Genomic DNA, 26,139 nt, shown 5'->3' with positions numbered 1-26,139 from the left:
GCGTCCGCCCCGTGATCGGGAGGTCGGGGGTTCGAACCCCGGCCGGGTCATACCTAAGACTTTAAAATTGGCAATCTAGTGGCTGCTCCGCCTGGCGTCTGGCATTTTGGGGTTAGTGCTAGGACTGGTTGGTCCGGTGTCAGAATAATGTGACTGGGTGAGACATGAAGCGACTTCTGTCTTGTGTGTGGCGCACGTTAAATGTCAAAGCAGCACCGCCCTGGTATGGCCCTTCGTGGTCGGCTGGGCGTTAAGCAAAAAAACAAACAAAAACAAGTCGCGTAAGGCGAAATTACTACATTTAGTCAAGCTGTGGAACTCACAGAATGAAACTGAACGTAGTCCGCCGCTAGTGCAAAAGGCAGTGAAAGTGACGAGCCTGTTTGACGCGGTAGCGCTGTGCTTCATAGCACGCTTTACCGTACCTCTCTTCGTTTTAACTTTCTGAGCGTGCTTTTAATCCAAACATATCATATCTATATGTTTTTAGAATCAGGAACCGACAAGGAATAAGATGAAATTGTTTTTAAATCGATTTCGGAAAGTTAATTTTGATGATAATTTTTATATTTTTAATTTTCAGAGCTTGTTTTTAATCCAAATATAACATATTTATATGTTTTTAGAATCAGAACATGATAAAGAATAAGATGAACGTAAATTTGGATCGTTTTATAAGGAATTTTTATTTTTTTACAATTTTCAGATTTTTAATGACCAAAGTCATTAATTAATTTTTAAGCCACCAAGTTGAAATGCAATACCGAAGTCCGGCCTTCGTCGAAGATTGCTTGGCCAAAATTTCAATCAATTTGATTGAAAAATGAGGGTGTGACAGTGCCGCCTCAACTTTTACAAAAAGCCGGATATGACGTCATCAAAGACATTTATCGAAAAAAAAGAAAAAAAACGTCCGGGGATATTATTCCCAGGAACTCTCATGTCAAATTTCATAAAGATCGGTCCAGCAGTTTAGTCTGAATCGCTCTACACACACACGCACACACACACACACACATACACCACACCCTCGTCTCGCTTCCCCCCCTACGTTAAAACATTTAGTCAAAACTTGACTAAATGTAAAAACGGGCGAGGGCTGATTGTAAAAAAGAAGCAATTGCTTATATCATTTCCCTTGTAAATAAAACATATCCATTCTCTCTCTCTCTCTCTCTCTCTCTCTCTCTCTCTCTCTCTCTCTCTCTCTCTCTCTCTCTCTCTCTCTCTCTCTCTCTCTCTCTCTCTTGTGTTCCCACATTCTGTTTGTTGTCTCATCCAACGCCTACCGCAAGACAAGTGATGTTAATGTCCATGTTTGGTAAGGCTCAGACCTCGTCGTACTGTGAAGCAAGCTGACCGAATGACGGCTTACTAGTGCCAAAACCTTAGGTTACCATTATCACGTGAAAATAAGTAATTAACACTGTCAGTTAGCGTTTTCACGTGTTGATTACTAATTTTCTCGTGAAAATTCCTAGGCTCCAGCAATCTATCAGGAAGTGAGCCAAAACTGAAAATGAGTAATTTCACGTGAAAATTAGTAATTAATTTTTCACGTGAAAATTAGTAATTAACACGTGACAATTAGTCATTTTCACGACATATTTGTAATTTTCACGACATAATTGTAATTTCCTCGTGATAATTTGTCATTTTCACCACATAATTGTGATTTTCACATGATAATTACAATTATGTAGTTCTGGCACTGGTGGGCCGTCATATGACCGCGCCTGTCTTCAGCACTCCGCCCCCCCCCCCCCCCGCTCTTTCTCCGAGAATGGACATTAATAACCAACAATCTCCTTCTCCCGTCATTTTTCCATCGTTTCCTAAACTAGACTTGCCATTTAGAAGTATGTTTGTTGTTATAAGGCCCACGGCAAAGGAAGGACAGGTGCTAATTTAACTTGGAGGTGTTAGACTCCGCATGAGTAAAGAACGAGCGTGTGGGCTGTCAACTTGTCAGGAAAAGCCTTGCTGGCAGGAGACGGGGGAGAGAGAGAGAGAGTCTCGACCAGATAGAGAGAGAGGGAGGAGAGAGCCGACCAGAGATGATGATGACGAGGAGAGAGAGAGAGAGAGAGAGAGAGAGAGAGAGAGAGAGAGAGAGAGAGACGCGACCAGAGAGAGAGAGAGTCACGACCAGATAGAGAGAGAGACGGGGGAGAGAGCAGACAAGTGATGATGAGAGAAAGAAAGAGTCTCTACCAGATATGAGACTGAGAGAGAGAGAGAGCACCGACTAGACAGATAGGGAGAGAGAGGAGAGAGCTACAGAGAGATTCCTACCGTATTCATAAACTCATTAACACACCTCAATCGCTATTACCGCACGGATATCTACAAGTAAATGACATGCCTAGTCTTCTAAAGGTGGGAGGAAAAATCGATAACTGACTCGACAAACCGTATCGCCATGTAATGTTTCGTCGCCATCTTGAATCTATTTCACTCTTACCACTGGTGCCGTGATTGAAAGTAAAGAGAAAATAAACTCCCTTGAGTCTCTGCCAAATCGTTCGATTCGCAGTGAAGTGGCAGGGAAGGAGAAGTGTGGGGGGGGGGGGGGGGGGAAGTGGCGGAAGGGCTTTATTCTTCTCCTTTTTTTGTGTGGGGGGGGGCACTTTCTGCCCCCCCCCCCCCTCTCTCTCTCTCTCTCTCTCTCTCTCTCTTCTTATGGCATCCTTCGCATGGCAAACTCCGGGCAACCATCTGTAAGACTAGGCCTATGGTGTTTACGAGCAAGCAGCGAAGGACAAATAATGACCCGCTGTGATCCAGCTGAGAATCTATCCGAGGTCCTCGCAAACATTCAAGACCGTGATTTTAACCTCAGACATTTAAAGAGAACTACTCTTTCTATGTTTGTGCATTTTAACATGCAACTGACAGCGAATGACAATTTATAATAATCCGCTGCTTTCCAGCTGCAAAACCATTAGAGATCGTCTGATTGTTGAAACGTTGTTGTTTCCTTGGCAAATCCGTAACACGCGCCTTTACTTCAGCCATGGAAGGCAGACAGGCAGACAAAAAAGACCACACCAATAAATATCGACATCGGTTTCTAACGCAGCATTAGAGAGAGAGAGAGAGAGAGAGAAAGAGAGAGAGAGAGAGAGAGAGAGAGAGAGAGAGAGAGAGAGAGAGAGAGAGAGAGAGAGAGAGAGAGATTGAAAAAAGGCTTTCAGCTCATTTCATGGGGAGTACAAAAATAGTAACCGTGCATGAAACTTACAAATATCACCAAATGGCTCTCTCTCTCGATTTGTCTCTCTTTGGCTCCCTTCCAGTTTCTCTCAATCTCAGTGTTTCTCGATCTCGCTTGCTGTGTCTCTCATGCATTCTCTCTCTCTCCCTCCCTCCCTCTCTCTCACTCTTTCTCGCTCTCTCTCTCTCTCTCTCTCTCTCTCTCTCTCATTCTCACTCTCTCACGCACACACACGCACACACACACACACACACACACACACACACACACACACACACACACACCTGCTTGTGCATCTACCACCCCCGACTCGGTCTTCGAAGTCCCCACAGTGGCGAGAATTTGCTAGAGAAATCAGAAGGGTGGAGGGGGGGGGGGGGGGCGTTCTTTCATTCGGTCACGGTCAATCTGGGCAGGGTGACCTGGTTGGGGTCTGTCGAATGTCTGCTTCTTAGAAGTGCGAATATAACTGTACGCGCGCATGTGAATAAGAATAAGAATACTTTATTATCTCATAGAGAATAAGAATAAGAATAAGAATACTTTATTATCTCATAGAGAAATGTGTCTGTGTGTGTGTGTCTGTGTTTTAACAGAAATACTGTTGTTTCTTTGGCGTTATTTTGCCATTATTAAGTATTGTAGCATTCATGTGTATAGTTTATGTTGTTATCAGATGTGTAATAGTTCTTGTTATTCAAGGACCGGATGGGTAAAAACTAGTGCTTGCTTACTTTGCAATCCTTGAGAACAAGTTCAGTTCTCTCTAAGTTTTATTTTTTTAATTTATTTTTTATTTTTTTAAATCTCCATGCTTACATGCATTTTATCTATTTGCTAACATGGTTACGCTATTTTAGAAAATATCTAACGCGCGACTCAAATTGCTGTTGCGCCAGTGAGTTACTTATATTATAGTGTGACCTCGATTATTTGCGAAGGTATTTTCTCTGTGCTGCAGTTTGAAACTGTTTTCCCCCATGGAAATCCCCACTATATTTCCACCGGCAGGGTTGGCCTAGTGGTAAGGCGTCCGCCCCGTGATCGGGAGGTCGTGGGTTCGAACCTAAGACTTTAAAATTGGCAGTCTAGTGGCTGCTCCGCCTGGCGTCTGGCATTATGGGGTTAGTGCTAGGACTGGTTGGTCCGGTGTCAGAATAATGTGACTGGGTGAGACATGAAGCCTGTGCTTCGACTTCTGTCTTGTGTGTGGCGCATGTTATATGTCAAAGCAGCACCGCCCTGATATGGCCCTTCGTGGTCGGCTGGGCGTTAAGCAAAAAACACACACAAAAACCGTTATATGTCAAAGCAAACAAACAACAACCTCTATATTTCCTATTTGCTGTCATGTATGTAACTGTTGGTTTAAACAATTTATTCAGAAAATTACAGATAAAAATGCCACATACAATCAATTCAACAAATTGAGCACAACAAGCAAAGCTTATACCCGTCATGGGTGTCGTTTGGGTCGGCCCTTCGGCCAATCGCCGATTTTTACATTTAGTCAAGTTTTGACTGAATGTTTTAACATAGAGGGGGAATCAAGACGAGGGTCGTGGTGTATGTGTGTGTGTGTGTGTGTGTGTGTGTGTGTGTGTGTGTGTGTGTGTGTGCGTGTGTGTGTAGAGCGATTCAGACCAAACTACTGGACCGATCTTTATGAAATTTGACATGAGAGTTCCTGGGAATGATATCCCCGGACGTTTTTTTCTTTTTTTCGATAAATACCTTTGATGACGTCATATCCGGCTTTTTGTAAAACGTATACCCGTCAGGGGTGTTGTTTGGGTCGGCCAATCGGGGGGGGGGGGGGGGGGGGTGTGTTACAGGGGTTCCGGACCCCTGCCCCCCCCCCCCCAAAAAAAAAAATTCTGTCAGTTTTGTCTGTAAAGCCGGGGGAAGAGTTAATTGTTTAACTGTCACAGTATGAGACATGTCTTCCTTCTAACCATACTATATGATGTTGGGAGCAGGTATCGATGAAGATACATTGCCATTATTTAATACTAACGTTAAAAGAAATAATGAGTGGCTGCTCACACCAGTTGATCATGTTTAAAATCAAGGATAAGCCACAAATTGTTTATAAAATAGCTAAAATTTTTCAACCCCCCAACGGGACTCTGGACCCCAGTTTGTAAGACAATGATTGTATGTATTGGTGTTCCCCTCTTGAGTCTTGTGCTTCAATGTTGCGGTGACTTTGGATGAGCCAAAACAAAAGCTTTCTGACAATTTCGGCCAAATGTCCCAACATGAAAATGTCTAGCAACACCCCTGCCCGTGCTTGTGTAACTGTTCTCTCCAAGCCCCCCGAGATTGAATTGAAACCTGAACCCTGTGTTATTGTTTCAGGAGCGTTTCTGATTCCGTTCTTCGTCTTCTTGATGACCTGCGGCATGCCACTGTTCTTCCTGGAGTGCGTCATTGGACAGTATTCCGGCAAAGGGCCTCTGCACGTGTGGTCCGTTTCTCCACTTTTCTCAGGTAAGCGCTGAACTCTGAACTTGAGCTGATCATTTGGTGTGAGTGTCTGTGTCTGTTAAATTGTGTGTTGTGCCTTTTTATTGACAGGTGAACATTGGCTTGAGGGTTTGAGGTGTTGCAGGTTTACGTAATCTCCGCCGCCCCGCTCCCACCACCACCACTAGTACTTTTCCCTCTGCCCCTAGATGTCAGTCAGAAACTCCTTTATTTTGGGGGGTCTTAAGTTTCTTTGAGCTTTATAAACTTAATCCCAAGGATTTTTGTTGTTGTTGTATTTGTCGTTGTTGTTGTTTGTTTCTTTGTTGTTGTTTTTTATATGGGGTTAGTTTTTTTTTAGGGGGGGAGGGGGGGGGGGGGGAGGTGGAAGTCATCTTGCAAGAAAGAGAAGTGCAGGATGCTGTAGAAAAGTTGGGGTAACCGAAAGGCTGAGGCAATAAGGAAAGCAGAATTAAATCAGGAGATTACAGAAGATAATTAGTACATTTCTTCCTTGTAACCCGACTAAGTCAAACTAATCAGCTTCCCTGTGCGCACAAGCTCAGACCCTAATCACGAACAGAGGCGAAGGAACCGTGGGTGAGGGGGGGGGGGGGGGGGGGGAGGTGATGGTTCCGGTGTAACACGAGAAAATTACTCCCACGAGATTTTTACTCCGGAGTAAACATTTCGTACGAAAAAGTTACTCCCTTTACGAAAAAAGCACTCCCCAAGACAGGTGAGTTCCGAGTAAACATTTTGTAAAAAAATGTTACTCCCCTGACGAATAAATAAGGAATAAATTACTTCACCCCAACACGAGAAATTTAACTTCCCATGCCAGGTGTACGAAATTTTTACTCCCTTGTCCCCTGTTAGTCTTGGTGGTGGAAGGGGTGGAAGGAGGGTAGCGCGACATTCGTGTGCGCGAGACCACTTATTGGCATTATCCCTTCGCCCGCATCCCATTTTTGCGTACAAGATTTTGTGGAAGTAAAAAAAAATAGGGAGTAAAAATTTCGTGGAGGGAGTAATTTTTTCGTGCCTTGGGGAGTTCTTTTCTCGTACGAAAAGTGTACTCGGAGTAAGAATTTCGTACGAAATATTTACTCCGGAGTAAATTTTTCGTGGAGTAAAAATTTCGTGTTACACCGGCTATAGCAGCGTTGGCTTATGTTCATTTTTGTTGAGGTCTCATGCACTGTGCAGGTCTGCATGTTCCTATGTTGATCAGGGATGTCGTTCACAAACCTCCAGTATGTCTCTCATTGGCCACTGATGACGTTAAATCAGAATTTAATTCATTCCAAACATTCTTACATCACCGTTCGTTTTCACTGAGCAATCAGAATTAGTTTCAAAGTCTGTTAGTCGGAAAGCCTTCATTGTGTGTGTGTGTGTGTGTGTGTGTGTATAGCGGTGTGTGTGTCTGTGTGTGTGTGTGTGTGTGTGTAACGGGGTGTGCAAGGAGTTCAACGTCAACATGTTGATAAGTGTGACGAAGTTCATGGGGTAGAGGTGGCACCATTAATTCAGCAAACAGATATAATAACAAGAGACGGCAGGGGAGTAGAACAAGATAACAAGGAGAATGTACTCACACGAACACCATAATTATAATTTTAATCTGCACTGTAAGCAACGAAGTTGTTTATTTTCAGTATTTGTTCAAGCGTAAACATATCCCGTGTAAATGTATGTGTACCCTCAACCTGAACTCAGGTCAAAAATGAGTTACTTCCCTTCGGGTCTCAGCCGTGGAGCGATGATTATCAGAATGGGTGTGTTCTGCGCGAACTTAGAATCCGGTTTCATTCTAGAATGGACCGGGTCCAGGTTGGAATTCTAACCCTGCGCAAGTACAGGGGTGCCATTCTAGAATGAAACCCTTGAATAAAGGGGGCCGTAATGTTTGTAGGTAAGACAGAGTTGTCTTCCCTTGAATTATCTCCACCTGCACCTTCCCTTTGATAAAATGGGGCTGATTTGTCTACCCGTGAAAAAAATCCTTTGGCGATCTTGCGATGTCATGTCATGTCAAGAAAGTTGACACTCCTGAGTACGCAATAAACAAAGGCAGACCATAGCAAGGGGGACTACCAGGGCGGTATTGTTTGCAGGGCAGTTGTTTTTGTGATGAGAGCCGGTTGCGGCCGCTTGCAATGTCAGCGCTGTCTCCCTCTCGGAAATGTCCGGTTTTTTGACAATTTTTTTGACAGACAGACAGACGGTCAGACCGACTAACCGACAGACAGACCAACAGAAGGACAGAGTGAGTTATAGAGCTGTTGTCACAGGTTTAAAAAAAAGTTGACATTATATCTTCACAATTCAGAAGACCAACTTCATGTATATGAATAAGATTAAAAGTTACAAGCGAGATCGACACGCCAGTAAATACAGCACCCTATACTCACGTGACATGTATGTGACTATCCCCCAAATTCGATTTTATTCGAAAACGCACCGTGCTGCTGATCGAACTTTGGACCATGTATCCCCCCCCCCCCCCCCCCCACTTGGATTCTAGTTTGTGATGATAAATGGTATTTTGACTGAAATTAGCTTAAACGCAAAATATTTCTTTTCTTATTCAAGGGACATAACCGCTCAGTGCGTTTTCGAATAAATCGAATTTGGGGTAAAAATCGATCGAATTACATCACAAATCTGCTTCATTGCAAGATCTTGACATGATTTTCTCCCTCAAGATAATTGTACCGCTTGAAATTGGCGAAAAAACAGTCAGTCTGAAGTTAATTTTACATGTCACGTGAGTATAGGGTGCTGTATTTACTGGCGTGTAACACTGTCAGTCCGGAAATTTCCGTTCGTAGCGATCAGTGCTGAGTGTCTCTCAAAATCGTAATCACTTTCTGAGAACATCACAATCCCAATTCACGATGTCTTTGAGTAAAGTGTAAAAAAAACCGAGAAAAAAACCCAACCAAACACACAAAAAACAAAAACAAACAGAAAATCCACATTTGTGGCTTTGGCTGTGTGATAGTCTAACTGAAATGACTATTCCAACTTGGACCCAAATTCCAACCTTGCGCACGGCCGATTCTAGAATGGACCAGCAACAAGGGTTTCATTCTAGAATGGCACCCCTGTACTTGCGCAGGGTTAGAATTCCAACCTGGACCCGGTCCATTCTAGAATGAAACCGGATTCTAAGTTCGCGCAGAACAGGTGTACCCTATCATTTGCACAGAAAGGAATGAGTCATTACATTTGCGATCATTTGATAGGGCCTTTGCAATCTTTTGACAATCCCGCAGTGGGGCACTGCGGTTATGAAATTAAAGGCCCCTCCTGTTTTTGGAACCGCAGGAGCTTTCTAGTTTGCTGTTAGGTAGATTTTTGGTTCCTCTTTCCTGTCATGCTCTCTTTTTCTTCATGAATTCTTTTCTTTTTTCTGCCTTCTTGCTCATTCACCTGTATTTTTTCCAAAAATCTCTTCTCTTGCCGCTTGTCTCGCGATTCATGTATAGTTTAATCTGTTAGTGTTCTGATGTAAGTCCAGCAGTAGATAGGTTAAGCCTATTTTAACATACTGGAAACTGGTAATCTTCCAGTAGGTATTAATTTAGTTTTACTAAAGCCTGCTGGGACACAAGTAATGGGTTAGTGCATTTGTAAACAGGAATCGCTTGACAAGTGGCCCCCTTCATCCCCCCCTTCCTCGTCCTGATATGGCTCTGCGTAGTCGGCTGGACGTTAAGCAACAAATAAACAAACAAACAAATCTTTTGACAAGGCCTTAATTATGTTCAATCAATCAATAGGAGGCTTATATCGCGCATATTCCGTGGGTACAGTTCTAGGCGCTCTGCAATGATGCCGTGTGAGATGAAATTTTATACGGCCAGTAGATTGCAGCCATTTCGGCGCATATTTACCTTTCACGGCCTATTATTCCCAGTCACACGGGTATAGGTAGACAATTATTAACTGTGCCTAAGCAATTTTGCCAGGAAAGACCCTTTTGTCAATCGTGGGATCTTTAACGTGCACACCCCAATGTAGTGTACACGGGGGGTGTTCGGACACCGAAGAGAGTCTGCACACAGAGTTGACTGAGAAATAAATTTCCGCCGAACGTGGGTTTGAACTCATTTGAACTCACGCTGACAGCGGCCAACTGGTTTGAACTCACGCTGACAGCGGCCAACTGAATACAAATCCAGGGCGCTACCAACTGAGCTATATCCCCGCCCCTGTTGTTGGCTTTGTGGATATTACAAAACTGCTGAAAGCTTTGCATGCCGGATATTTGTCACGCTGACATTGCCGGCTGAATAGTCATGGTTACAAGACGCTTGCATAAACCCACTCTATATGTTATATCGGTTTGTGTCTAGTGTCTGCTGTGCTATACTCACGGGTGTATACAGAGTTGGTGTATGCTAGCGTCTTGTTTCCATGACTATTCAGCTTCCTCGGGCGAAGTCAGTGTGACATATATCCGGCATGCAAAGCTTACACTTTACAGCAGTTATTTGATATCCACAAAGAAAACATAAAGAAGGCAGTTACATGCCGAAATACTGATTTAAACGTACCTCACCTGGTTACTGGTGTGTTTTCCTTTTATTTAAAAGTAAACATAATTCAGACACACAAAACTGGAACGTTGGGTGGTCTTGAAATTATTTTAGGAACAAAAACTGTTCCCATACAAAACTGGAAGTATGTGCACTAGGTTACCTTTAAATACCCCTAACAGTTTAATTTAACAGTAAAATAGGTACTGTACAAAAGTGCATTTCCTGTTAAGGGGAAACACACAGAAAAATCAGAAACAGACAAGTACCCCCATGCACAAAAGCTGTGTAAAAAAGAATGGCTTCAAAAATGTATGTAACTGCAATGTTCTTTGTTTGTTTGTTCGTTCATGGGCTGAAACTCCCACGGCTTTTACGTGTATGACCGTTTTTACCCCGCCATTTAGGCAGCCATACGCATTTTGAACTCAAAGCCCTGACGTTCCCTACACAAGGCTTTGATAACGAACGAATAAGGGGCGTAACTCCATAGTCATATTGCAGTTGAAAATTCAAAGCGGGTCGGCTTCACTCAATTTCTTGGCATCAGAGGCTTGACATAAATTAGGAAAACAAATGGTTGGACCCATCATGGACCAACTAAAACGCTGTAGGGCAGAATTAATATTTTGATGGTATTTTTGAACGTTCTCAGCGTCACTGTAGGAAGTGGCGTTCTCAGCGTGCAGAAAGTGAGCGTCAAGTCCCTTTGTATCAACAACGAAAATCTGTGCATCTTTGAATGAATCGAAACGCACGAGTGGTAAGTCTCGTGCGTTTCGATTCATTCAAAGATGCAAAGATTTTCGTTGTTGATACAAAGGGACTTGACGCTCACTTTCTGCACGCTGAGAACGCCACTTCCTACAGTGACGCTGAGAACGTTCAAAAATACCATCAAAATATTAATTCTGCCCTACAGCGTTTTAGTTGGTCCATGATGGGTCCAACCATTTGTTTTCCTAATTTATGTCAAGCCTCTGATGCCAAGAAATTGAGTGAAGCCGACCCGCTTTGAATTTTCAACTGTAATATGACTAAGGAGTTACGCCCCTTATCCGTTCGTTATCAAAGCCTTGTGTAGGGAACGTCATGGCTTTGAGTTAAAAATGCAGCCATACGCCGCTTTCGGAATTATATAGATGTCTACATCTAATTCCGTGGACATCACCCGTGTCCATCCTGGTCTTCTACATTCAAACCTATGACCCGAGGATCACAAATCCAATGCTGTACTAACTGAGCCACCAGGCCCTTGGTGTCTGGCTGTCTTGTCTTGTTTGAATGTAGTACATGTATTGCCGAAAGTTGGTCAGACCCTCTGTGAGTGTCTTCCTACGCCCCCGATACAGAAATGCCACACCACACCATATGCAAGCAGTTCTACCCCGCAGGGAAACCCAAAGTCAACAGGACTATAATTAAACCTCCAATTAGCAGCTTGCTCGCACTCCGTCTCAGACCCCATCCCACCCCACCCCACCCCACCCCACCCCACCCCACCCCACCCCACCCCACCCCACCCCCGATGACGTGTAGGCAGACTGGGGCAAAATTCCGGTTCGTCAAATCCCGGTCTAACTCCATTAACTCCCAGGGTACCTGAATTAAATCCTGCACAAATACCACCAATCCAGTTGTTCTGTTTATGTCTAAACTGATTTTAGTCGCTGATAACACCATGTTATATAAACTATGCGTCTGCTGTTGTTTGCAGGGATCAGTCAGCGCGTGCTGCCGCTGACTGAACCTTGCTTGCAAAATTGGAAACGATAAATTGTGAAGATGGTGCGTTCGTTGATGACAATGTCGATGAAACTTTGGTGTGGTGTTGATACAGTGGAATCCCCCTTATAAGATCCCCCAATTTAAGACCCCCCCCCCCCCCCCCCCTTTGTAAGACCTTGCTTTTTCAGGTTTTCAGGGCTCCTAATATGGACCACTTTTTGTTTCATGCTGATAACTAGCTTGTTTTCTTGCGAAGAAGTTTCATTTTGTGTTTGGTAGTCCTTCTCTCTTAGGTTAACCGTTAGGCCTAATTAGAGTGAAATAGCTGTGATAGACATTCAGCAAAAATTAAATACATAAAAAATCACAAACGGTCCATATTAGGAGCCTGGGCGCCGAATATGGACCAGTGAAGCGGCCTTCGCGAATCACTGTAAAAAGCCCCCTACACTTCAACATAACATGATACAACTTAGTGTGCAAGTCAGACTAATTAAAATATGCTTTAGATTTATCTGTTTCGGGTTGATGAGAGCATTATTTGAAGCACACCAGCAAACTAAAAAAGCTTATCAAAAACAGAGTGATAATAACTAAATAAGTGAAATTATCAACTTCCACGAAAAGAAGACTATTTATTATATTTTTTTGAAGGTGGTCCATATTAGGGGACTCACACATATTTTGAGATTTTGCTATTATGTTTTTGTTTGCAGTAGAACTCGGGGTCAACACTGCTAAAATGTTAAAAAAAAACCACGGTCTTAGCTGTCATATATAGCCATTTTTGTGTGATAAAAGCTTTGGCTGTGGACAGAATCCGTTTTAGGCGGAAAATTTGGAGTGAACCCTGCCAAAAGTGAGGAAAAAAAAGAGAAAAAGTCAACGGTGAGGTTTGTGTTTCTGCAACTGTTTTGACATGTGCAAGTTATCCAGAGAGGGTGAATACAGCAAATGAAATTGTTGTGAGCGCTCTAGCGCCGTTAGTTTGTCAGATCAGGGGGTGGTCCATATTAGGAGCCGGTCCATATTAGGAGCCCTTCCCCTACCTCTTGTCAATTTACCCCCATTTTAAGACTCCTTCCCTGTTAAGACCTGAATTTCTCAGATTTATGGAGGTTTTAACACTAGAAAGGAGGGTTCCACTGTACGTGAATGAAAGTAAACTTGTTGCTGATGGTAGTGGCGGCGGTGGTGGTAATGATGATGATGATGAGGAGGAGAAGGAGGGGGAGGATGAGAAGGAGGGGAAGCCGGGACAACGGCGATGATGACAGTGATGATGATAATGACGATGGTAGGGATGCGATAATAAGGGATCTAGATTTTTACTGAGAATGGAAAACGTTTCAAAGCAAAAGATGACAAATTGATACGAATGAACAACAAGAGGCGAAGCCATCAAGGCTCACGTAAGAAATCGACAAACAGTAACACACACACACACACACACACACACACACACACACACACACACACACACACACACACACACAGAAAGAGCATAGGTGAAACTGTGCAAGAAAGCGAGACACTAGATCTAGATCTGTCTGTCTGCATGTAGCCTACTTACAGGGACACGACTGCCAACTAGTCTCGGCCCGCTCAAAATAATAATGACCGAGACTTTCAGTACTTCCTTCGCGTGACGTCTAACCCTCTTACGTAATAATGTGACGTCAATGTAATGTGACGTCTTCAAATGTTAGAGTTTCTACCACAGACATACACACGCACGCACGCACGCACGCACGCACGCACGCACATACGCACGCACGCACAGACAGACAAAGTTACGATCGCACAGGCTACACTTACGTGAGCCAAAAACTGCCGAGATACAAACCGTCAGTGAAGCGGGGCGGGCAGGATAATGTACGCAGCTGTCGTTACGTTGAAATTGCTTTCGGTGTTATTGACAGCTTTTCACAATAAACACTCACACACACAGGCACACACACACACACAGATACACAGAGGCACACAGGCACACAGGCACGCACACACTCACTCACACACACACATGCTCACTCTCTCTTCCTCTCTCTCTCTCTCTGATCAGTTTTATTACTCTCTCTTCACTACACCGCACTACACAAAACGGTAGGTAGCAGCAGCAGCTTGCGAGCCTATTGTATCTGATTGACAGTTGGTGATTTACTGTACCTTTAGATCTCCGTAAACTTGACCAAGTCATGAATGATACAAAAGTATCACAGATCGCAGAAGAAGAAGATGATACAAGGTACGATGCCCAAAAGGGGGGCGTCTTAATATGAAAAGAAATTGATGGGCCTGTCACACGACCGTTTTAAAGCCAGCGTATGCCGACGTATGAACATACGCTGGCGTACGCTGAACTATCGATGTTTTTTTTTCAATCTTTGGCGTATACATAGCGTATTCATAACGAGTCGGACGTATACATAACGTATTAGTAACGTATGCAGAACGTTTCAATAACTTACAGATAGCGTACACCAACGTATGCTTGGCGTGTTGCCAGCGTTCACAACTTATGCCCAACGAATGCTTAGCGTGTTGCCGGCGTTCACAACGTATGCCTAACGATAGTCTTGCGCGCAACAGCTTATCGCTGACGATCACATGTCGTCGCCGCTGCTAATGGATAGAACGTATTTCGGAAGTTTTGTTTTATTAGATATATTTCGGAAGTTTTGTTTTATTAGACATGACGCCATGCGATCACGTCATTTGTTCTATAAATCGCGGGAAATCGGCAAGTAATTCTGCAAATTTGGTGAGTAGAAACTGTATTAGTTCTTCCTTGTTATGTAACGGTAAATCAAGTGGTAAGTTCTGTACTCTCTGTGCAGAATGTCGTGTCCATGAAGAACCGTTTATACGGCAGAAGTGTTGCTTGCGTTCGGAATGTCTCAGCACTATCTACAGATACAGATATTTATCGACGTATGAGTAACGTACAAGTAACGTGTGTGAACGTGTGCCAACGTATGCAGTGCGTATGAACCATACGTCGAGAATTTTTGTGCATGCACAAAACTTTGCTGCGTGCTCAGCGTACTACGACGTATGCCAGCGTGCTTCAGCGTCCTCTTAACGTATACAAAACGTACCCATAACGTATTCGACGTACGCCAGCGTACTTATTCAAATGTCCCATACGTCGGCATACGCAGGCTTTAAAACGGTCGTGTGACAGGGCCATTACAGGGATTATCATCAGAAAATATGAACAAAACTTGACTAAATATAAAAATCAAGGTTTAAAACAACAAAAGGGGGGGGGGGGGTCATTGTATAGGAGCTTGCGTGACACAGGTGCCCATGTTACTGACAAGGTAGCAGTCAGAAATAATGTAGACGAAAATAGACGATGTAAAATTACCATGCGGTATTGACGGCTGTCGTCACGCGATACGGGTGTGTCATGAACTCATCCCCCGGTATCACTATCCCCTTATGAAAAACAAGTCGCGTAAGGCGAAAATACAATATTTAGTCAAGTAGCTGTCGAACTCACAGAATGAAACTGAACGCAATGCCATTTTACTCGTAGCATCGTCAGGCCACCGCTCATGGCAAAGGCAGTGAAATTGACAAGAAGAGCGGGGTAGTAGTTGCGCTAAGAAGGATAGCACGCTTTTCTGTACCTCTCTTTGTTTTAACTTTCTGAGCGTGTTTTTAATCCAAACATATCATATCTATATGTTTTTGGAATCAGGAACCGACAAGGAATAAGATGAAAGTGTTTTTAAATTGATTTGGACAATTTAATTTTGATAATAATTTTTATATATTTAATTTTCAGAGCTTGTTTTTAATCCGAATATAACATATTTATATGTTTTTGGAATCACCAAATGATGGAGAATAAGATAAACGTAAATTTGGATCGTTTTATAAATTTTTATTTTTTTTTACAATTTTCCGATTTTTAATGACCAAAGTCATTAACTAATTTTTAAGCCACCAAGCTGAAATGCAATACCGAACCCCGGGCTTCGTCGAAGATTACTTGACCAAAATTTGAACCAATTTGGTTGAAAAATGAGGGCGTGACAGTGCCGCCTCAACTTTCACGAAAAGCCGGATATGACGTCATCAAAGACATTTATCAAAAAAATGAAGAAAACGTTCGGGGATTTCATACCCAGGAACTCTCATGTCAAATTTCATAAAGATCGGTCCAGTAGTTTAGTCTGAATCGCTCTACACACACACACACACACACACAGACACACACACACACGCACATACACCACGACCCTCGTTTCGATTCCCCCTCGATGTTAAAATATTTAGTCAAAACTTGACTAAATATAAAAAGAATGCTGGGTTATTGAAATAGTATTGATTACTTCTGGCGAGGTTTGTATTTGGTTGCTGTGCGGAAAATGATGAAAGGCTAAAGCGGATGCGTGACCCTTGAACTAATAAGTGATCGCCCACCGTGCTCATTGCGCTTTGTCGCGTAATGCGAAATTACTACATTTAGTCAAGTTGTCGAACTCACGGAATAAAACTAAACGCACTGCACTTTTTCACCAAGACAATACAGCTTCGCCAATCCCCCGCACGTGTAAAACGCAGTGAAACTGACAAGCCAGTCAGTATGGTAGCGGTTTCGTTTAGCAGGATAGCGCGCTTTTCTGTATCTATTCTTTTTAACTTTCTGAGCTTGTTTTTAATCCAAACATAACATATCTATATGTTTTTGGAATCAGGTATCGACAAGGAATAAGGTGAAATTGTTTTTAAAAATCGATTTCGGAAATTTTATTTTAATCATAATTTTTATATTTTTTTATTTTTCAGAGCTTGTTTTTAATCCCAATATAACATACTTATATGTTTTTGGAATCAGAAGATGATGAAGAATAAGATGAACGTAATTTTGGATCGTTTTATGAAAAAAAACATTTTAATTACAATTTTCAGATTTTTAATGACCAAAGTCATTAATTAATTTTTAAGCCTCCAAGCTGAAATGCAATACCAAAGTCCGGCCTTCGTCGAAGATTGCTTGGCCAAAATTTCAATCAATTTTTTTGAAAAAGGAGGGTGTGACAGTGCCGCCTCGACTTTTACAAAAAGCCGGATATGACGTCATCAAAGACATTTATCGAAAAAATGAAAAAAACGTCTGGGGATAACATACCCAGGAACTCTCATGTAAAATTTCATAACGATCGGTCCAGTAGTTTGGTCTGAATCGCTCTACACACACACACACACAGACACACACACACACACACATACACCCCGACCCTCGTCTCGATTCCCCCCTCTCCCTCTATGTTAAAACATTTAGTCAAAACTTGACTAAATGTAAAAACGGACACGGACTGACACGCTTTTCCCGCGCGTCTTCCATACGTCAAGGGATGGTTTCGATTTGAATGTCCGGCTTTAGTTTAGCCTTTATGCACGAATAATTCGGACAAGCTGTTGACACCCTTGAATCAAACTATAATGTCAGGGTGTGAAGTTTTTATTGAGGCAATGTGACTATTTATTGCGACTTTAGAACAGACACTTAAGCCATGTTAGTATTGTCTTCTTCAAAACAGCAGCACGTACCGCCCAACCCAGAAGCGTATTTGAGACTGGGCCGATCCTTTTAGGAAAAAAAAAAATTGGTGTGTGTTGTGTTGGTTTTTTTGTTTTTTGTTTTGTTTGGGGGTGGGGTGATTTATTGTGGGGGGGGGGGGGGGTACCAATGGCATAACTTATGTCATTTGGGCTTGGCACCTGTCAGCGCCAACGTTTGACGGTGTTTGACAGTCGGCAGATGTTGACACCGCGCGTGGAGTCAGCGGGTGAGCTGTTTTATCTCCCGGTCAACAAGGTCAGCGGGGATCAGCAGCTGCAGAGACTGGTGGTGGAGCAGGAAGGGGGGGGGGGGGGGGGGGGGGGGCTCAGACTGATACAGTGAAATCCCCTCGGGATGCATCCCCCGCCTAGAACCAATTTGACACGATATAATCGATAAATCATATCAACACAGTCAAGTATCGATCGAAACTTGACCGATATGGGTTGCCGGAACTCAATGTATCAAGAGCACCCCATCATGGATTGCAGATTCAAGACAGAAATCAGAAGAGCTTCACTTCTTATAATATGAGATGATGTTATGGTGATGTAATTTAAAATACATTTGTTTTAGACATTTTGCTTGTCTTTGGGCTGAACATTCTTTTGCACAGCCTGTCAGACATGGTCGTCTGCAAGAAATATTTCACGCCATTTTTGTGTCTGCTTGCGCAGCGGCAAGTAAAGTGCAGTGAGATTCAAGACAGCATTCCTTGGTCTCACATACCCCCCCCCCCCCCTGGGTTTTTCAAGACAAAAACAATAATAAACAAACAAGACAGCATTCCTCCAAGTTCTGATTGAACACATCAGCTAGCCTGTTAACTTTGCATGAACACTTGCGTTTGGGGACTGATCTCTGACCCATATCTGAATTCACATGGTAGGTTATTTGATATTTTTCTTTCAGTTGCAGGCAAGTGTTTTTAACAACAAAAATTAAAAAAACCAATTCTAGATCTGCTTTGCACTGTGTTTTTATTATGGAAAATTGAAGCACAGGCACATCAAACAACTTCGGTTACTTTTGCTTCCTTTTTACATTTAGTCAAGTTTTGACTAAATGTTTTAACATAGAGGGGGGAATCGAGACGAGGGTCGTGGTGTATGTGTGTGTGTGTGTGTCTGTCTGTCTGTCTGTCTGTCTGTCTGTCTGTCTGTCTGTGTGTGTAGAGCGATTCAGACTAAACTACTGGGCCGATCTTTATGAAATTTGACATGAGAGTTCCTGGGTATGATATCCCCGGACGTTTTTTTCATTTTTTCGATAAATACCTTTGATGACATCATATCCGGCTTTTTGTAAAAGTTGAGGCGGCACTGTCACACCCTCATTTTTCAATTAAATTGATTGAAATTTTGGCAAAGCAATCTTCGACGAAGGCCGGGGTTTGGTATTGCATTTCAGCTTGGTGGCTTAAAAACTAATGAATGAGTTTGGTCATTAAAAATCGGAAACTTGTAATTAAAAGTATTTTTTATTAAACGATCCAAAAACAATTTCATCTTATTCTTCGTCATTTTCTGATTCCAAAAACATATACATATGTTATATTTGGATTAAAAACAAGCTCTGAAAATTAAAAATATAAAAATTATGATCAAAATTAAATTTCCGAAATCGTTTTAAAAACTATTTCATCTTATTCCTTGTCGGTTCCTGATTCCAAAAACATATAGATATGATATGTTTGGATTAAAAACACGCTCAGAAAGTTAAAACGAAGAGAGGTACAGTAAAGCGTGCTATGAAGCACAGCGCAATCGCTACCGCGCCAAACAGGCTCGTCACTTTCACTGCCTTTTGCACTAGCGGCGGACTACGTTCAGTTTCATTCTGTGAGTTCCACAGCTTGACTAAATGTAGTAATTTCGCCTTACGCGACTTGTAAAGCAAGCTCGTTATCAACTTTGGTTTTTATTTTCGTCAGGTTCTTTTTATTGGCATTATTCATCACAGAGATCTCTTGATATCATATATTTTTGATATCTTACTCTTAGTTTATACACATCGGAGCCACACGTCGCTGCCGATTGCTTGCTGATCACTGGAAGTGTTAGCTAAGCATGTGTATTTTCCTAAACCCACATGACCTCTATCAAAACACATTGTAAGCAAGCATTACGGGCCAGTGATCATTGCCGCAACAACTCGTGAATGCTGATTTTCGAAAGAAAGGGCTATCATATTGAGCGCACGCTGCATAACATACACATTAAGAGTTAGTTGTTCGCCCCGATCACAGGTTAAAGCCGACCAGCAGCATGGTACTTGCTTCACCTCATTTTGAAAAGCTTTACCCCGTAAAAGGGGCTCTTACTCTAAGTACAGACCACTTAAAAATCCATACAGACTTATTTATGAACATCGTCTATTACAAAGCACTGATCTTACATTTAAGATTAAAAAAGAATAAAGATTTAAAAGCAAGCTTTAGGGAATTAAAACAACAACATAAAACAGCAAACAACCAGGCCTACTCGATCTATCCTGAGACTTCAAGCACTTTTAAATGCATCACACAAGTACACATCAAATTCAGCCCATTGTCGGAAATTAGAATACAAGCATACATAGGTAAGTTTTTACAACCCGCAGCCACACATAAAAAAGGATGAAGTACGGAAAGCCAACCAAACAAACTCAGCATTAGGCCACAGCTATGTCATCATGCTTGTTCTCTCCAATAACTCGTTCTTTCCTTCTGAAGGCAGTATCATATTGATGTAGTGAGCACTTTGCCACACACCTTTTTTTTTAATGAAAAGTTATAATGTAAACACACCTTTGTGAGCATGGCACATACTTCTCGCCAATTGACTTTCCAAGGTCGATTGTACATACCCATAAACCTGAAAACGGTTGTTTTTTTGGTCCCTTAGGCCATGAAGGCGGAAAGTTTGCATGCGCTTTAATTCTTTCATTACTTTATTGTCCCATCGCTGGGAAATTCGGGTCGCTTCCTCCCAGTGGAAAGCTAGCAGCAACGGAGTCGCGCTACCCAGGTGTCTGCGTGTTTAGGTGTATTCAGCCACCTGCACTTATGGCAGAATGACCAAGGTCTTTTACGTGCCATTGTGATGACACGGGGGTGGGACATGGCTTCCGTCTCTGGGTCTGCACATAAAGTTGACCCGTGTCCGTCCCGGCCCGAATTCGAACCTGGGACCTTTCGATCACAAGTCCAGTGCTCTACCAACTGAGCTACCGGGCCCCCCAACAAACTCTGAAACCAGTACAATTTTTGGTAACAGCAATGGTATCATGCATGTCCTTATCTATGACAGTATTTGGTTCTCTTTTCCTCTTCAAACACTCTCACTTTTTGTTCTCCACGTGTAGGTTTTGCTATGAATGTTGCCAGCTGTATGTGTGCACTATCTTTGTCTGTAACCAGTATTCAGTACAGGGTTTTTTAAAAGCTATGCGCGCTGTACTACAAACTCTCTGTCTGAAACCAGTACAATTTTAGTAAAAGCCATGTCATCATGCCATTTCTTATCTTTTTGTTCTCCAGGCATCGGGTTTGCCATGAACGTTGTGAGCTGTATGTGCGCGCTGTACTACAACATCATCATCGCCTGGGCGCTGTACTACTTTGGCCACGTGTTCACGCGCCACCTGCCCTGGAGCACGTGCGACAATGCCTGGAACACAGAGAACTGCTACACCATGGACGGTTGCAGAGCCCACTGGGCCAACAGCTCTGCCTCGACCAGCCTCAACGGTCACTCACTGCTTGGACTGGACGGCTACAATGACACCTTGTGAGTTAGATTTAAGGACTGAAGGGTTTTGTGGTCGTTTTTAGTGTGAGTGTGTGTGTGTGTGTGTGTGTGTGTGTGTGTGTGTGTGTGTGTGTGTGTGTGTGTGTGTGTGTGTGTGTGTGTGTGTGTGTGTGTGAATGAGCTCACTTTGGTGTTAGTGTTACAGGTCAAAAGCATTGTGGTAATGAAACAAAAACAATGTCATGTCATCTATCACTTTGTCACATTTACTAGTATTGTATGTCAGTACAAAGTATGAAATAAAATGTAAAACAAAACAATACAGATTTTTAAAAAGCAATACATATACTTTTTAGCTTAGCTGGGCCTAATCTGGTTTGGCCTTCAAAGAGAAATATCATTTCTGTTGGTATTACAAGGAAAGCTCCTATAAACTAACAAATTGTTCTGAGATATGAGAGGATTCGCTTTTACGCTGGACAGATCTGTGTTCAAATAATTGTATCTTCTTGGGAGACTGATCAGTTTTTCAAAAAGGCTGCAATTACACCAGAGGACTATATTTTCTTTCTTTTCTGTTTGTTCTTTTTTTGGTGTGTGCTCAGGGCGGAATACTGTTTGAACAACCCTGAGGGCCCCAAAGGGTTTAAAATCGTGATCGTGATTGGCGTTTTTTGACCTTTCTGTGACCGTGATTGCCGAAATTTCCATTTCTGTGATCGTGATAGGACTTAGCCCGTGATCCGTGATGACACAAAAATCAAGTCTCGTGATCGTGATCGTCATTTGTTTTCGTGATCGTGATGGGCATTATTGCAAAGCATTTTATTTTCAACGTACATTTTTCACAGCTGTATCACTCTATGATCCTCTATTCGTCAAGGTGTTTGTGATCGTGAAAACAAAAATTAAGGTAACTGTGATCGTGAAAGCTAAAATTTCCCTTCCCGTGATCGTGATGATACCCCCCCTTTGGGGCCCTCAACCCTTTCTTCCCAGGAAAATGACTATTGTGTATCTTGTCTTTTCAGAGGATACAATGTGAGTCTGTATGACAACAGTTCTTTTCACGGGGCACTCAACAAATGTGATAAGAACAGCACTGGTGTCTCCTCTGCAGAGGAGTTCTGGAGGTAGGTAACTCAAACAGTATACGCTGTACAGTGTGATCGATCACATCGTACATGCAAATCCCGTTGAGTTTGAATAAAATTTTAGAAAATCAAAGGCAATACAAGAAAATGTGAGACCAAGAAATTACGCTTCGTAAGGTAAAGCAATGATCTCAAAAGTGACGCTCAGCTGATTAATTACATGTGATATGGACTTGGCCTCTAATTGACTCTTACTTATCAAACAGCTGGGCCTCTTATTAGTTCTTAAGTGTCTGATCCCCTCTCTATGAAAAATATGACTTGCCCTGTACCATCATATGTGACCTTCCACCACGGAATGAGTTGCATGTCACCTCACACGGTTCTAAGCTATAGGCTTAATATAAGTCTGCGGGGTGTCTGGTAACAGTGTGCGGGTCACCTTAGTCACCGGCTTATAACTCAAAAAGTTTTCGCTCTTTTCTAAAACGGTTTTCACCACTGGATAGAGCATAAAAAACTCTAGAAAAATGTAAAAATATGAAAATCATATAAAGGTGATATGTTACTCATTCGGTGGTGGAGGGTCACATAATCTTTTGCAGATTCGCAACATTTATTTAGAACCACCACAAATGTGAGAAGGGTGAGTCTTTAAATGGAGGCAAATCCACAAACCTTATGAAGAGAACTTATTATGATAAGAGCATAGACCTGCTAACGAATTAACATGTTATTTGATTGGCTGCTTCAGGGGCAGTGTTCTGCGCATGACTGGCGGTCTTCATGACATGGGCTACGTCCAGTGGGAACTGATGCTCTGCTTCTTCGCTGCCTGGTTGTTCATCTTCTTCTGCCTCATGAAGGGAGTTGAGACACTGGGAAAAGTGCGTTCTTTCTCTTCCTCCTTTCCTTTTTACCTTCTTTCTTTCTTGCTTTCCCTATGTGGCAGGGTGACGCAGTAGTCCCCCTTGTCACAGGCAGTTTTTCTGCATTGATGGAGTTGTCTTCCTGCCAAAGCGCAAGCTATTAAATTAGCCCTAAGATCTCAACCCTGTTTGATTGGCTTTGCCTCCAAAGGTGATTGTTTTGCTTCATGCACTGGGTTACATCTACCACCTTAATTTTCTGTCGTCTATGTTGTCTTGGTTTTCTAATTTCTTTTTTATTTGCTGAATATCTTGTGTGGGTACGAGTTGTTTTTGTGTGTGTGGACTGTCTGCAACGGGTTGTGCGTGGTGCAGTGTGTGACTGTCTATGTGTGTCTGTCTCTGTGTTTCTGTGTCTCTATGCATAAATATATGCATGTCTGGATGTGATTGTGCGAGTATGGGTGTTTATTGCATCTCCTCATTTAGACCAAGAATATAAAATTCTGGCCAGTAAAAGGACACATACGCCTGTGTTAAAAAAAAAAATCTTATCCACCATAGACACACCCCCCCCCCCCCCCTCCCCACGGGCCCCCTTCCACCCAAAAGTAATTGACTTTTTTGTTGTTGGCTTTGTCCTCTTTTAACAAACTTCTGTTCTTGTTGCCTTATTGTCATCGGAAACAAACTCTGTTTCTTTTTTTGCCTTATGGATAATTATGTGAGTTTGTTTCTGTGTATAGGTGGTGTATGTGACAGTATGTGTGTACAGGTGGTGTACGTGACGGCCACATTGCCCTATGTGCTGCTGACTGCTATCCTCATCCGTGGTGTGACTCTACCTGGGGCCTATGAGGGCATCATCTATTACCTCACACCAAGCTTCGGCCATCTTCTTAAACCACAGGTGCGCTTGTCTACGTCTGCCTGCATACATTGGTACCCCCCTTCCAACACCTTGACAGTCTGAGAAAGGGGTTCCACTGTATCAGCTTTTCAGGCGGCATGTCTTACTGTCTATCTACCTGCCTGGTGCCATACCGATACATGTACAGTGACTGAGTGGGGGCCCGGTAGCTCAGTTGGTAGAGCACTGGACTTGTGATCGGAAGGTCGCAGGATCGAATTCGGGCCGGGACGGACACGGGTCAACTTTATGTGCAGACCCAGAGACGGAAGCCATGTCCCACCCCCGTGTCATCACAATGGCACGTAAAAGACCTTGGTGATTCTGCCATAAGTGCAGGTGGCTGAATACACCTAAACACGCAGACACCTGGGTAGCGCGACTCCGTTGCTGCTAGCTTTCCACTGGGAGGAAGCGACCCGAATTTCCCAGCGATGGGACAATAAAGTAATGAAAATGAAGAAATGAAATGAAAATGATGTGTCTCTGATTTACTTGCCTTTCTGTGTGACTGGCTAACAATAATAACAATAACAATAAATGTAACAATAACAGCACTTTATTGTCCATTAAAAAAACCTTCGTGCTGTAGGTCTGCGTGCGTCTGTTGAAGTATCTCTGACAAGTTCGAGTCCTCTGTTCACTGTGCAGGTGTGGATCGAGGCAGGTGTCCAGGTGTTTTACTCCCTGGGGCCTGCATGGGGCACCCTCATCACCATGTCTAGCCACAACAAGTTTTCAAACAACTGTCTCAGGTAGGTGTTATCTTTCCATCCTTTAGGTTAATTATTTTTTGTTTCCATATTCATAGCAACATGTACAGGTTACATTGTACATGTTAAAGATAGACATTTGTTGAGAAGGCTTAATCAAGTGCAGTTTGTTTTAGAGAAGCTATCAGTACGTACTAAGTGCGTGATGGGTTTCAGCATTTTTCAAACAATTGCCTCCGGTAGGCATGCTTTTACTACCTGTGGTTTTATGTTTCCATTTTCAGAACAAAATGTACATGGCATAGGTAAGATAGACAGCTATTGAGGAGGCTTTATGAATCCTAGTTTTGATGAACTAAGTCTTACATTTTCAAGAAGTTTTGTTTACACAATTGTCTCAGGTGGAAGTTCTCTTCCACCCTATGTGTTTATATTTCTGTATAACAAAGTAAAAAGGGCGGAATATTTATACATGTACAAACTTTTGAGAATCTCCAGGCAAAGTTTTATTTCTCAGAGAATGAATATTTCCTGCCATTAGTATTGTATATTGACCGTGTGTTGGTTTTCAGCACATGGGTTGGTCACTTCTTCTTCTTCTTCTTCTGCGTTCGTGGGCTGAAACTCCCACGTACACTCGTGTTTTTGCACGAGTGGAATTTTACGTGTATGACCGTTTTTACCCCGCCATTTAGGCAGCCATACGCCGCTTTCGGAGGAAGCATGCTGGGTATTTTCGTGTTTCTATAACCCACCGAACTCTGACATGGATTACAGGATCTTTTTCGTGCGCACTTGGTCTTGTGCTTGCGTATACACACGAAGGGGGATAAGCCACTAGCAGGTCTGCACATAAGTTGACCTGGGAGATCAGAAAAATCTCCACACTTAACCCACCAGGCGGCCGCGACCGGGATTCGAACCCTCGACCTTCCGCTTTGGAGGCCGACGTCTTACCACCACGCCACAGCGCCCGTCATGGGTTGGTCACAAAGGAACTACATGTATTAAGGCCCCCAATGGCTTTGCCGTGAGGGCGTAAAACTTGAATTTCTCTCTCTCATGGTGTGTGATGTTTTTCAGGGACTCTGTGTTCATCACACTGCTGGGAGAAGCAACCAGTATCTACGGAGGTCTGGCCGTGTTCTCTGTGCTGGGCTACATGGCCAGTGTGAGGGACACTGGCGTGGAGGATGTTGTCGCATCAGGTCTGTCTGTCTGCTTGTCTGTCTGACTTACTCTGTCAGTCTGCCTTGATTTGTCTGTCTGTTAGTCTGTTT

General features: G+C 42.9%; 1 protein-coding gene across 1 annotated transcript in view; it reads left to right on the top strand.

The window, feature by feature from the left end:
* Window positions 1–26,139, top strand: part of LOC138977855 (sodium- and chloride-dependent glycine transporter 1-like) — a 75,540-nt gene that overhangs the window by 28,169 nt on the left and 21,232 nt on the right. Inside the window, exons 2-8 of the mRNA XM_070350492.1 lie at window positions 5,579–5,710; window positions 21,063–21,312; window positions 22,305–22,406; window positions 23,122–23,254; window positions 24,012–24,146; window positions 24,798–24,901; window positions 25,943–26,067. Of these exons, the coding sequence (XP_070206593.1) occupies window positions 5,579–5,710; window positions 21,063–21,312; window positions 22,305–22,406; window positions 23,122–23,254; window positions 24,012–24,146; window positions 24,798–24,901; window positions 25,943–26,067 (981 nt within the window). The remainder of the gene's footprint in view (window positions 1–5,578; window positions 5,711–21,062; window positions 21,313–22,304; window positions 22,407–23,121; window positions 23,255–24,011; window positions 24,147–24,797; window positions 24,902–25,942; window positions 26,068–26,139) is intronic.

The sequence above is a fragment of the Littorina saxatilis genome, linkage group LG1 (genome assembly GCF_037325665.1).
Source record: "Littorina saxatilis isolate snail1 linkage group LG1, US_GU_Lsax_2.0, whole genome shotgun sequence".
NCBI lineage: Eukaryota > Metazoa > Mollusca > Gastropoda > Littorinimorpha > Littorinidae > Littorina > Littorina saxatilis.
Note: the sequence above shows the minus strand (reverse complement) of the source record. Positions and strands in the feature narration are given on the sequence as shown.